The sequence below is a fragment of the Manis javanica genome, chromosome 3 (genome assembly GCF_040802235.1).
Source record: "Manis javanica isolate MJ-LG chromosome 3, MJ_LKY, whole genome shotgun sequence".
Taxonomy (NCBI): Eukaryota; Metazoa; Chordata; class Mammalia; order Pholidota; family Manidae; genus Manis; species Manis javanica.
The window spans coordinates 189,048,772-189,063,928 of NC_133158.1; the positions used below are offsets into that span (position 1 = coordinate 189,048,772).

A 15,157-nucleotide genomic window follows, 5' to 3' on the forward strand; every position below is an offset into this window, starting at 1 on the left:
TACATGGTCTTCTTTCAGTAAATATATTGGTACATTTTTTGAGATTTGAAACAATGTCAAAAAAACGTTTTCTTTTCTCTAGTTTACTTTATGGTAAGAATACAGTATATAATACATAAAACATACAAAATATGTGTTTGTCAATCAATTGTTTATAATATTGGTAAGGCTTTCTGGTCAACATAAGGCTACTAATAAAGTTTTGCAGGAGTCAATAGTTATACATGGATTTTTGACTGTGCAGGGGATTTGGTGTCCCTAGCCCCGCACTGTTCAAGGATCAGGATCATACTCTAGTTTAAGTTCTTGATTGGATATTTACAATGGCCTGCTAAATAGCTCCTAGATGTTATAGTTTTGTAAGTTACAGCTGAAGAATCACCCTAGATCAGAATCACCTGTACCTTCTAAAATCCATCCCTCAGTACCCCCTTCCTTCAGTCTGCCTCAGTTCAAGCATCATCACCTCAGATTATTGCAATTATCTTCTAATTGATCTCCCTGTCCATCCACTCAAAATAATCCACCCTTTGTATTTTCAGATAGACAGATATTATTCTTTGAGGGAGTGAGGAGTATTAGGGGGCATCTGGTCACATAATTTTGCTGCATGAAACCTGGCCACTTAGCTACAAAATAAAGGAAGGAAAGTCAACCAATAAACAAATTATTAAAAAATTCTTTTGAGACAAAGAAATTTTGATTTTCTTGATATTTACTTTTTTAAGGTTTGATTATAATACTGTGGTTGTTTTTTAAAGTCTATCTTTCAAAAAAAAATCTATCAAAAAAATTATGGATGAATTGATATGTCTGGATTTACTTCAAAATAATCCAGTTAGAGGCGAAAGAGGGGGAGTAACAGATGAAACATAATTGGTGTTTAGCTGACAATGTTGCATGATGAATCATGGGGGTCTTTCATACTGCCTCTAATATTGTGACAATTTGTATTTTCCATAATAAAATGTTATTTAGGAAGAAAAAAAATCTCATTTCCAGTTGCTTAGAGAATCAAGACTGATTTTTTTAACAATATGTTCCCAAGTGTGACTGTAGCCTGCTTCTTTTGATTCATCATCCTGACCACACCACATGCCAGTCTGCCAGTTGCACTAAACTTGCCACAATGTTTAAAACATGAGGCCAGGCCCTTCACGTCTCTGTATCCCTGTATACACTCTTCCTTCTGCCGAAAAAGTCTCTACCCAGCAGATACAGTGTTGAGCCCCGAAAGGGTCACTTCCTGACTCTGCCCATTTCCCTTGCACTTGTTCAGCTCTTAGCAAATACGTAGGTTCTCAGTTATTTTTGGTTGGTTATTTTTAGCTGTTGTTGTTTTCCTTTTATTCTATTTCTGCCTCCTTCAAGAGAATATAATTACAGCCTCCTTAAGGACAATCACTATATTTTACTTATTTCAATAAATATTCCCTATCATATGCATGGAACGTACCAATTACTAAGTGCTTTGAAAAATAGGAAAGTCAACAGAACAACATTCAGTCACAGCAAACATTATTAACAAAATAGTATTTCCAGTAAATCAGTTTATATATCCTTAATTATGCCAATATTTATCTACTCTGTGTTTACCACATTCTTTAAAAAAATGTCATTTTTTTCAAGGAATGTGTTACACATCTTGAAAAGAATATCAACACTATTTAAAGAAGAAACATGTTCAAAGAGCCGTGGGCAGTTTCTTTTCCTGTTTCTTGAAGAATTCTAAGCTACAATACAACAGTTATGCTGTGATTACATCTCATCTGGTGTGGTTGTGGAAATACATATTCTGTTCTGCTGGAAAGACTATCTACTATTTCTTATTTCAAAACGATTAAAATGTCAAAAATCCTCCATAATGTGAAATAATATCACATTATGTGTCTCTACACGACACATAAGATATACAGATAGAGATGTGAACATATCAGCAAAGGACTACAAGCTTCTACTTTAAGACAGGAAACAGTTGAGATGCTATTACTAAACTATGAAAAATAAGTTAACGCAAAAGTTAAGGTAATGCTGTCTCAGCAAGCTGTCACTAACATTCTGATACTTCAAGGAAACTACTTAGTTGCAGCATTATACACTGCACAAAGAGAAAGGAAATACCTACTAATATAAAACTTCATTTGCTTCGTGTCTTTCATATCTCACAGTTTCACACATTAACCTGTAAAAGAAATAAAGACATGAGTTCAACATGTATGTCATGAAAAAAACATAACAGTTTAAAAACAATGCAAGAGTCCAGAAAGTTAAGATTACATGGACTGTCACAATCATTTATTGGTCTCAAGATCAACATTTTTGGTGCCTGGGTTAACAAAATAGGATATGGTAAAGAGGCATTAGAAAAAAATGTTTTGTTAGATGTCAAATTTGCTGCATTTATCTTATAGGGAACAAAACCGTATGTGTTCTATACTTTGTAAAGGACATGCAGACCAATTAATGTTCTCTACAGTAAACAGAAAATGAGATGGAATCTAAAAATTAGAAAGGAAAACCTATTAATTTAAAAATGATAATGTCATTCACAGCTCAACACTAATATTACTTAACAGGATGGAAATTCAGACAAAAGCAGACTTTTATTACTCATTATTCTTATGACTAATGACCAAATGGAGGCTTCACAACTTAAGATTTGTTATTTGATCTGATCCATCCCTGAGAAAAAAATCATGGAAATTACAAAAATCATGAATAAATGTTTAAATACAAAATTACCTCAAGAACAGCATCTTCAAGAAGCATATTCTTATAGATGTAGAAGCCCAAGTAAAATTTCCAAAAAATACAGAAATGCGATAAAGAAAGTGACTATTCCTTCTTATGAAGGAACTAGTAAATAGAAAAGGCCATAAAAGCAGTTGTTTCAAAAGCACCTTCATTTGGTCAGTGGAGTTCATAGTCCACACAATCTGTGGACACTGGTATCAACCTACATCCATTTTTACCTCTGTTTACTAAATCCAATAAATACCACATGCTCTTTTGACTTTTCACTTGAAAACAAGTGGTCCTCTTTTTCCTTGTTCTTCCTACTACCACCAGCCTACTTCAGAGGTCCCCCCTCTCCTCTCAATTCCTAACTCAAAACACTCCAACTGAGTGTCAGTTAACCCAGGAGGGAGCATCAAATATGGAAGATAAATCATTAAGTATATAGTTTTCTTTAATAGACTGAATCACACCAATTCTTAACAGGAAGGGGTGATAGTCATGGTAATGGATCTAAAAATACCTGGTCTTACATCACATAACAGGCTCTGCCTTAAAGAAGGATCTTTGCCCCAGTCTCTTCACTGGATCTCACCCCTTCCCCTACAGTAAACCACTGCCTTCCTGCAAACTTACCTCCTTCTCCCACACCATCTACTTCTCCCTCTCTTCTGAATTACTTCTTTTAATATATAAACACATCTTACTACCACCTATTTTGTTGGGGAAGGAGACACCTCTCTGACCCCATATCCCCTATTCCAACTATTATATACACATTCTGCTTTTACAATGACAGAAATTCCCCTTTTAGATTTGTCTATCTACTCTTATCTACATTTTCTCACCCTCTTCTCACTTCTTCATCATTTGGTCCCTGAAACTCCAAAGAAAGGGCTCTAAGCTATCAGCATCCTCTGTGTTACCTAAATGTTTTCTGTCCTTACCTTGATTTGACTTCTCAGCAGCATCTGACGACTCCATTGTCCTCATCTTCCCCAGGCCTCCTGCCCTCAGTTTCCCTCATCATCTCCCCCAGGCCTCCCAGTTTTTCTCTTCTTGTCACTGCTTTCTCTACTCTGGGTTCTCCCCCCATCTGATTCCTCTACCTGACTGCTAAATGGCATTATCTCCAGGCACTGTCGGCCATCTTCTCCTCTGCACCACATAATCTCATCCAGTCTATGATTTTAAATTTACTCTATCAACTGATGACTTCCAAAGAAATGCTCCATACCTAATCTCTCACCAGGCTATACAGTCATCTAAAGGCCTACTCAACATACAGTCACTTGCTGTGTGTAACAGCCATTTCACATTCAAAATGTCCAAAATAGATCAGGAATTTCTTCCCCAGAAATCTGCTTTCCCACAATCAGGAACCAATTATTTAGACCAAAAACCTTGGAGTCATCATTTCGAGTCCTCTCTTTTCTTCACATCCATCCCATCTTTTTACCAGTATCTGCTTCCAAAATATATCCTTCCAGAGAGATCTTCCCAATTGTTAAGTCAGATCATCTCATGTCTCTGCTCTTAATCTCCACTACCTTTAGTAGAAAATCCAAGCTCTTCATCCTTGAATACAAGGTCCTACACTCCTACTATACTTACTTACCTTACTGTACCATGGTCCCTGCCCCATGAATTACGCCTGTTGCTATGGCAGAACACTGTGGAGACTTCTGCACAGCTGCCCCCCTCCAATGTTACCTCCTTTGGACTACAAATTAAAAGCATCCCAGCACCCATTCTTACCACACCAAACACTAACATCTGAATAAAATACTGATTCATTTACCTAAATTATATCTGCCCCACTAGGAATATAAACTGCATGACAGTAGGGGTTGGTCTGCGTCAGTTCTGTAGACCCATGGCTTATGTCACTGCCCAGCACCTAACAGGCACACAATCAATAACTACTTACTGAATAAACGTAACCAGTGCCATAAAAAAATCATGATAAAACCTTCTATAAGACAGTGTTCTAAATAAATGAAAAGAGGACCAAATTTTTTTGTCTTTAAACATTTTAGAGCATGTTTTATCAAAAGCATATTGATCTCCTCTGAATTCCTCAAGAGTATATTAACCATAATTTAGTTGTTTCTTAATGATCTAAAACTGCCTATATAATAAAAATTATACTCATCCATAATGGTGAAAAATACATATACAGTTCAGCAGGACTTGTTTTCAATTCTGAATAGCCCCAGACAGTTACTTGGGTTTTGACAGATTTTTGGCCTCTGCTCCTAACTATAACACCCTCTTCCCCTTTGGCAAATATGGTGCTTTTGATCCATATGGATTAAGGGAATAAATATTAGAATAATAAAGTTGTGCTGAAAAAATATACAGTTTTTAAATGAAGATCTAAAAACCTTTATATTGTATCTTACAGCAATAGTCAATTAACCGCGTGCCAATTGACTGTTCAGAATCAATTTATTGCTTAATATGAATAGGCCACAATAATGCATGAAACTGAAGCTTTCACGTAAATGAAAACCCCTTCCCTCCCTCACAGTAGACTAACATTGTTCTATTAACAATGAATAAACAGACTTTGAAATTTTTGATTAAAAGCTGCTTTTATTTTCTAAGATTAGAAAACTGTATTATGTGGAAGTCTTACTTTTCCCTATTAATCCCAAGAGTAAAATTGTAGTTACAAACTTCAAAGAAAATAACTTATCTAAAAGAGATTAATTTTTCCCAGCAATGGTAGTTATTATAAAGCAGTTTATCCAAGTCACTGAATTTACCTGTATTTTTGTTCTTGTTATAATTCATTTTGGTATACTGATTTTGTTCTAAAAACGAACTTGTTTGAGCTGATGATTTCCATAAATACAAGAAACAAATGACTTCTCAACACAAGCAGAATAAGATAAACATCTTAAAAGCACCTCCCCGTAAGTTCATGCCAAAAAAGCTGTATTAGTCTCCAAAACAGACTTTCTAAAATATAAATAGACTAGACTATATCATTAAATCAGTCGGTAATTTCTAACTAAAATTTACCTTTAAAACAGCAGAAAACTGATGGTTCTGAGTCTGGGTGATAGGTGTGTGGGGCCTCATGGTATTATCTCTACTTTTGCAACTTTTTAAATTTCCACAAGAAGTACTAAAATTTTCCTTTTTCTATTGGGTAGAATTCCTACTACCTAAATTATTTTATAACCACATATGCTATACACATACATTATATATCTAAATATTATCTAAATATTATCCATGTGTGGTTTTATAGGCACGAGGGAATGTGATATTTACATATGCATATTAATTAATTCATTTGCATTTGCAGATTAACTACATTCAAGTAAATAGACAGCTCTGCGATTTTTTCTTATATGAGAGTTGTCATCAAAATACATAAAATGGAAGTTACACACTTTAAAACTTATTCTTGCTTTAATTTGAGCCATCTTCTAAATTCCCAATGGTTTTGCCCTTTCCAATAAAACTTGACTGAATTTTTAAACACTTAACCGGCAATCTTCTTTAATTTGAATGACTTTCATTAAAAATTTAATTTCAGAAATACTCAATCCTCTTGACACTTTTCTCAATTAACAACTAAATATGAAATTGACATGTTCACAAATTAATTAGTGTTTAAAAAGTAAAGGGGAAATACATAGAAAAAGTATTCTTCTCATAATTAAAAACTGCTGGTATCAAAACTAGGTACAGCTGGAAGAAACAAAACCTTCACATTATGTCTTAGTTGGTGTTTATACGGAATCTATCTTTCCAAGTCCTTTATTTTCTGTTCCAATTAAGATAAAAAAGAAAGAAAAATCAATGGTTTATATAAGATGTTTTGATCTTTTAATATAAGCCCTGCTAACCATAACGATTACTGTATCACTATACAATAGAAGTGAAAAGATTTTTATATGAATGACCACATAAAGACAACTATGGTATAAACTGTATTTCCCAGAGAAGGGCAACCAACTTAATGCAATAAATGTATTACACACAAAGACCTAAAACACACTAAAATAACCTAATCATTCTAAGAACAGTTTTAAAAAATTCTGGTTTCTTATGTCTGAATGTTAAGAAGCAGATTATCATTTGCCAGTACAGCAAGTAATACTCTTTTTGGCATTTTCACCAACTGTTGTTTATTGCTTTAGGTAAGGAGGATGGGGAGAGGGATAGGGAAGGACAGAGGATAACACTATGGCAGAAATGTCAAAAATCATTATATGGCTATAAAATTTACAAGGCCAAGAATAGAGACTAAATGAGGTGGAGTTTTCATAAATATGTTATCTGTGATCCTACTCCTTGACTGTAATAATGATCCTATAAAATTCTAGCATCCTGTTATTAACCTTAAAAATGACTCACCTAAGTTGATGCTCCCTCAAGTTTGATAAGGCTTCCATACCATGTAAATAGGAATACACTATTTCCAGATCCTGTTTGAAAAAAAAAAAAGAGAAATTATTAGACTGGTCAGGTAAAAGGTTCTAAAACAAGACACTATAATTACAGACCAAATTAAAGACAGCTTTTAATACATTTTCCTAGATACTAAAAGTGACATTATTAAAAGAAAAGCTGAACTGCACAGTTGTCATCCATTACAACTGTCTTTGAGATATAAGGAAAAGCTATGAAAATATAAAATAAATGGGCTGAAACTTATGAAAATTAATTCCATGTAAGTTCTTTATCACCTATTTTCTGCACTTTACATCAAAATTTCAAATGTAAAGTTTCAATTTTAAAGTATAAATATTTGCCAATACTGTGATTAACTCAATTTTCTCAATTGATAAAAAAAATAGTGCATGTTACTTCATGATGGCACTTAAATTTGAGGATGAATTCAATTTTTTCAGTTCTTTACACTGACATTTCTTATATCAAGAAATATTTAAGTTTAAATATTTTCTTTTAGAAAAAGGGAAGTGCCTTGTTTTTCTAGTTCATATTGCAAAACACAGAAAAGACTCAGTTATTCATGAAAGTTCAGAACAGGTGAAAACTCAAAATCTTGTTTATATTCATTTAAATGGCAAGCCAGCAAGTTATTAGTATCTTAAGAATCCAGTAAGTATCTAGGATTACAGTTTATGATATTGAGAATATAAAGGAATATTTACTTCTCCCCTAAATCTTAGTGAAAACTTAAAAGTATTTTAAAAAATTTGTGAAACCTATCCTTTTTTAAAATAATATTTCCATTGAGATGTAATTTACATCTATAAAATTTATCTTTTTTTTTTCTTTTAGTTTTTTCAGGACACTGCAGCAACACTGGACCATGACACACAACCAGGCTGAGGCCATGCAAGGCACACTTCATTGTGTATGGGCTGTGACATAGCCACCAGGGGGTTCAGGGACCCAGAGGGCAGGGGGCATGCAATGCAGCTCCTCTTGCCCTGTTCCCACCCTGGCAGCCAGTAACTAAACCTCAAAATTTGTCATTTTTAAAGTGAGTTAATTCAGTGATTTGTTTTTGTACAATCATCATCACTAATTTCAGAACATCTTCACCATCCCAAAAAACAATTCCATATCCATTAGCAGTCATTCCCCATATCTCCTGTACCCCCAACTTCTGGCAATGACTGATCTACCTTTTTTCTATGTATTTGTCAATTCTGGACATTTCATGTAAATGGACTCTCACAATGGAATACACTACCTTTTGTGACTGGCTTCTTTCCCTTAGCATACTATCATCAAGGTTTGTCTATGCTATAGCAGCATGTATTAGTACTTCCCTTTGTATTGCCAGATAATATTCCATTGCAAATGTACAACACATTTTGTATATCCATTCATCAATTAGTGGATACTGGGTTTTCTACTTTATGGGTATTATAAATAATGCTGTTATGAAATCTCAAGCATAAGCTTTTCTTTGAACACCTATTTTCAGTGCTCATGAGTATATACCTATGAATGGAATATGGAATACTGGTTTGTATGGTAAATCTATGCTCACTTTGTATGTCAAACTGTTTTCCTAAGCAGCTGCAACATTTATTTATAAACCCATCAACAATGTATGAGGACTCTAATTTCTCCACATACATCCTTATCAACACTTGTTATTGCCTGTTGTTTTTATTTTAGCTATTCTAGTTGGTTTGAAGTATTATCTAATTATGGTGTTGATTTGCATTTCCCCAATGACTACTGGGGATCATAAGCATTTTTCATGTGCTTATTGGTCATTTATATATCTTCTTTGGATAAATAATCAGCTTCTTTATTCATTTTTTAATTGGAATGTCTTTTTACTATTAAATTTTAAGAATTCTTTATGTATCTTGTATAGAAGGCCCTCATCAGATATATAATTTGCAAATAAATATTGTCTCCCATTCTGTGAGCTCTCTTTTTACTTTATTGGACAGAGCCCTTTGAAAAACAAAGTTTTTGATTTTGATGAAGTCTAATTTATCTATTTTTTCTTCTGTTGTGTATGTTTTAAAGGCATATTAGGAGGCTGTTACCTAATCTAATGCCATTAGAATTTACTAATATAATTTACTCTAAGAATTTTATAGTTTTAACTCTTACATTTTAGGCCTACCATTTCGAGTTATTCTTGTATATAATGTGGTAAGGGTCCCACTTCATTCTTTTGCATGTGGGTATCCAGTTGTACCATCATCCTTTGTTGAAAAGCCTATTCTGTCCTCATTGAATTGTATTGGTAACTTTGTTGAAAATCAAATGATTATAAATGTAAGTGTTTTCTTCTGGACTCCCAATTCTATTTCCTTGATCTATATATCTATCTTCATGCCAGTACCACGCTGTCTTATTTATGTAGCACTGTAGTAAGCTTTGAAATTAGGAAGTGTGAGTGCTCCATATTTGTTCTTTTCCAAGACTGTTTTGGTTCTTTGGGTACCTTGCATTTCTATACGAATTTTAGAGTCAGCTTGTCAATTTCTACAAAAAAGTCAGCTGAGATTTTATTAAAGGATTACATTGAATCTATAGATCAATTCAGGTAGTACTGCCATCTTAATACTATTAGTTCTCCCAATCCATGACATGGGATGTTTTTCCATTTACTTAAGTCTTTTTGTTATTTCTTTCAACAATGTTTTATATTTTTCAGGGTACAAGTCTTACACTACTTTGGTTACACTTAATCCTTGCTTTAATCAGGAAAAAATGTTTATAGCTTTAGGAATACCTTTCAGAACAATTCAAACTTCAATTGTTTAAATTGTGCAATTAAATTTCATATATTAAGGGCACAAATAAGAGAAAGTGATTAACAGAATAACTAGATAAGGAATTTGAGAACTTTTTAAGAAAGGTTTTCAGCCTAAAATATTTATTGTAGTTCTCATAACAATGTTATGATGTGTTAAGGGGGGAAAAAAGACCTCATTTATAATTCTAAATTGTCTGAGTTCAAAGCTTATCAATGTTGGAAATTTCAAGCATTGCCCTCTGGTGGTCAACTTTCAAATAAACTGATGGTATTTAATTGTCTTTTTCTGTAGTCTTTGCTATTTCCCATAAGTATTTTTAAAGTTATTTAAAGTTTGAAATCTAAAACTAGACCCTAAAAATTCAATACAAATAAGAAAGGTGAAAAAAAACCCAACATCTAAACAAAGTGTGAATTTTTAAAGCCTCATATATGTCCTCTTTAGAAGCAATCATACTCCAACTATAACATTTATTCGCCCGTAGGGAAGTCAATAAAAATGTTCTAATTAATGAGAACTTGTTTTTAATACTTACAATAAAAGGTTCTCTTGAATATTTTTAAAGTTCATATTCTATTTTAGATATAAATATGTGTTATTTGCAGTCATTAAATAGTAGAGAGAAAGGCTGCCCTCCCATTCCTGAAGAGCTTATATTCTGAATCTAGTATTAAAGTCTTACCTTTTTTTCACTGAAATACCTATCAACTTGTTATAACCTACCCACAGTCTCCAGTGCTTTTATCTAAGCAAACAGACAAGACTATTTACATCCACTTAACACTCATCAAGCAAATCAGTGTTCATGGACCAAAAAAGTATTTTTAGAAAGGCAGTAGAAAGACCAAAAATTTTTTTAAAAGATGGAGAATGGGGACGAAAGAGACATAATGGAAGCAAGAATTTGGGAGCTTATTAACAGAATGGAAGAAAAGAACAGCCTTAAACCTTAAAAGACAATAGGTGTTAAAATAACAGTCTCTTCATACAAACCAAGCAAAATCAAAGTAAAAAAAGCATGTTCCTTGATGAAATGGCACTTCATTCATCTGCTGCTTTTGAACATTATGGAATTTCATAGTTGTACAGGGTCATCTTCGTGACACTGTACTCATGTATGTCAGTACTGCAAATATGAATTTAACCTTGAGTATGAATATATAACCTGCACAATTATAACATAGACTATGTCTATGAATAATGCCACCATTACTTATTTATCTTAAAACAATATGTGTAATTATAACTTGCGAGTTAAATAAGATTAATAAAAGGGTGCAGAACAATGGCATATTCTCACCTATAAGTCACAGACATAAGTGAATAGGTCAGGCAGCTGTTACTTAAAGTCTGCATTATAAAACTGCAACAGATGGAAAGAGACTGCACTATACCATTGCTGCATGACCACATAAATGAACTGGGTTGTCCTTCTACAATATGTAGCTGCATAAGGAAGACATTCGAACTTCACATAATCATAATATTTGAGGGGGAATAAATTTAAACATGTGTCACTCAAGCAATAAACATTAAGGGAATCCTGTGCAACTGTTCCATGTGAGTATTTCAGATATTAGACTATAACTTTCTTAAATGAATTCAACAAATAATGTCTAGAGTTTCTTCCATTACTCTTAGAATAAGTCATCTCAAAAGAAACTTGTTTTAAATTGTGCCACAATGAGCTTATAAATTCAAAAAGCAGACATCATTATCTTACATGAAGCTGTTAAATAGAAGGCATTATCCACCTTGAATTAGATGACTTCACAGATATAGACTATATCTAAACTTGAGATCTCTTTACTTGTAACTAACAGATGGAACAGTAAGAAACTGACGTCTAGAAGGCAGGCAACGAACAAGTAAACATGATGTTTCTCTGCAATATGACGTGATCATCATAGATTTGGGTAAGATCTACAAAAGTAGAAGCTTCAGAAAAGCCATCAGGAATCTCTGCTCTCTGACTGAGGAATGAAGAAAACTGAGAAGAGAGGAGCAAAGTAAACTAAAGAAAATGGACAGAAGGGGGATTCTGGCTAAGCTCTTCTTTGATAAAGAGCATAATAGCCAAATAATAGGTTTACCAATGATTAGAGATTATAAGTGAGTAACACTGAAAAGCAGAAGGAAGACAAATTCTCTTATCCTTTCCTAAGGGCAAGGTGAACTGGGGACAATTTTGAAATTGGCAAATAGGGCCTTTTGCATCTTCGGATCAATTTTTTGTGCCCTCTTCTCCGCAAGTATTCATCAACCTCGCTTTACCCCATGCCCCATCTGAAAATCAAAGGAAAACAATCTGAACATAACTGCAGATGTGAATGAGCAGTGGGGGCCCTTGAATCTTCTATGCGGAACTGTCTTTCATCATTTGCATTTTTATAGTCCAGACAAAGCTCTAAGTGGCATGAGATATCAGGCAGCAAACCAAGAAAAATGAAATACATCAGCAGTGTAAGGGAAGAGACACCCCCTGCACCCCTTCCCCCCTACCACCTCCCTGCCACCCCAGGGTAAGAGAGGCCATGTGACACATCCCAGCTCTGCCCAGGAACACCCCTTCCTTGCCCTTAACTGCTGCTCTTCCCTAACTTTTCACATGCAAGTTTCAACACTTATTTTCACTGAGTGTTTAGTCTTTATTAAAATAATCTGTAAATTGATATGAAAATGCCTTTAGCCAGCAAGGGAACAAAAAGGCAAAAAAGGGTGAGGTACTGAGGAAGTCTTGCTCTTCAAACCAACCTGAAATTTGCAACAATTTGGTGAAAATCAGATATGCTGCAGCACAGAACAATAGTTTTCTCTTAAGAGGGGCAAAGAAATGTATATATGGCCTTCATGGAGTTATATTCTTGAATTCTAATTTTTTTTCTCTCTACACAAACAGGAGATACTCAGAGCAAAGTAATGTTTCAACAAACTTAATTATAGAAAAAAATGCTGAAGAGCATTATCACCTAATGTTCCAACTGTCATTTCTGTCAGAGAACTGTGATATGTAAACTGAGAACTTTCTAACCTCCCAAGACAAATAAAATTCACACAGCTATTAGTTTCAAAGGACTCTTAAAAATGTAAGCTCTTTCCCCCCCCAAATTCTTCAGTGTTGAATACAAACAGGAACACTTGTTCTAATGAGGAAGTAGCATTTTTCAGAACAATAAGCCTTCCTACCCTAGGAAGGACATCCTTTTTTTAAAAATAGATGCTATTTAAATGCAGATTAAAATTATTAAAACTACTGTAGCCCAGTAGACAAAAAAAACTGACAGGCCAATGAAATTTTCCATGAAAAAGATTTTTTTTGCCCCAAATGTACACCATGTATTAAAACCCAAAAGCATCCTTCCACTAAGTTATTTATAAGAGTGATTGTTCACAACCTAACCAAACCATCTTGCCCAGAGTCTCTATAAACATAATACAGGCCTAATAGGAAAGAAGTCAGAGGGAAAGTTCTCTGCATGTTGGACTCTCTCTAATTTCTCCTTAGAGACTCATTCAGAACATAACAGGCCTAGAGCAAACTTATAATTCACTTAAAACTAGCTTTTAATTTAACTTGTTTACCAGCATCAGGGATTCACTAACAACTTACAGTGTATTTTAATATGATCTTTGGAGAGCTGAGAGAAGATAACTATTCCCCCACCTCCTTTCCCACAACTACTGTGGGTCACTTCCTCCTCTTTTCCTCCACATACTGTAAACAATGGGAGGGAAGGGACATATTTTGCACTGTACTACAAGAAAAAATTTAATTATATTTTTTCCTTTAAAATGAGTCTTGTTTTATATATGAAGCCATGTATTTAAACTATAATCAGAAATAAAGTGGTCAAAATATATAACCTTCCAGTTAAAAGAATTTTTTTGATAAGTCTGATTCCTTATAGCGTAACTATACTTATTATGATGAGCATCTCATAATGTATAAATTGTCAAATCACTATATTGTACACCTGAAACTAATATAACTGGTATGTCAACTATACTTCAATTAAAAAAGACTTGTAGTGAATTTTTAAAAACAAGATTGTATATTAATCATCAAAGAAACTGAAGCCAAGACTGTGCTATAGTTAGCAGGCCTATAGATGTCTTACATGGTAAATACCTATGAATTAAACACAGGAGGAAGAAAAAGGAGTATCTTGCTTAATTGACAGCAGGACCAGGAACTATAGTATTTATTTCTTTATTCTTCCTCACAAAGACAAAAATATAATTTATCCTTTTTGGCCAAAGATCACAAACAAGGAATTAGAGAGTTATGTCTTGAACATGATTAATAAAGCGGTTAAAAGCTAGAATACCAAAGGCCCAAACTCATGTCTATAGCCAACGGGGGAGGGGGTAGAAAGATGGGAAGTCTACAAGTTTTACAGTGAATACTGACATAGTGGTAAACTTAAAAGTTTTATTTGGGAGACCCCAAATTTTTCTATACTAAAATATATAAAGTAACTATTCTAAGAGGGATAATAGAAAGAGTATGGGTTTTGATGTCAAAGGAAGCACATGTCACATCTTTGTCCCCATTACCACAAAGATGTGTGACCCTGGGTGTGTTCTAGAAACTGTATTTGCAAAACACAGTGAATAATTATCTCAGCTAAGCTGTGTGCCTTAAATGACATGTAGTTTCGTAACAATTCATGGCACCTATAGACCGTCAAAACACGGTACCTGATTTTATTATCTATGAAATTTGAATACAAGGACATAGTAATGCCAACTATATAATTTAAAATATCTCTGAAATACACGTACACATCAGAATTTTTATAGATTACCACATCATTTCATATGTACCTCCACACCCCAAAAAAGTCTAATAAATTATTTATAAAACACATAAAGAACCCCTAAGTTGTCTGTCTCCTTTATGAATGCAGATTTTTACATCAGGTTTGGTGGGTTGAGAATGCCTACTACCCCCAGAGCATATACCCATTAGGACTGTTTCAAGCATGTCACATCAAACCACCTATTTCCCAGGCTGGCTTCCGTATAAAGCCCAAACACCAACACTCTCCTGCACCCTTACCATACAAAGGACCAGCACTCTCTGCATCCTTCCAGCCTAACACAAAGTCTCTCAAAACACACTCCCCTTCCTGTCACCCTGGTTAAAAGCACTTCTCCAAGTCCCATTTACCACTGGCAGTGACGGCTTCCTTTCT

At 34.1% G+C, this 15,157-nt stretch overlaps 1 protein-coding gene across 6 annotated transcripts in view; it reads right to left on the minus strand.

The window, feature by feature from the left end:
* RAPGEF2 (Rap guanine nucleotide exchange factor 2) overlaps nt 1–15,157 on the minus strand; it is a 251,112-nt gene that overhangs the window by 168,638 nt on the left and 67,317 nt on the right. For all 6 annotated transcript variants that reach the window (XM_036992930.2, XM_036992931.2, XM_036992929.2 and 3 more), the window contains exons 2-3: nt 7,114–7,184; nt 2,126–2,182 (exon numbers count right to left, since the gene is read on the minus strand). In XM_036992930.2, coding sequence (XP_036848825.1) covers nt 2,126–2,182; nt 7,114–7,184 — 128 coding nt within the window. The remainder of the gene's footprint in view (nt 1–2,125; nt 2,183–7,113; nt 7,185–15,157) is intronic.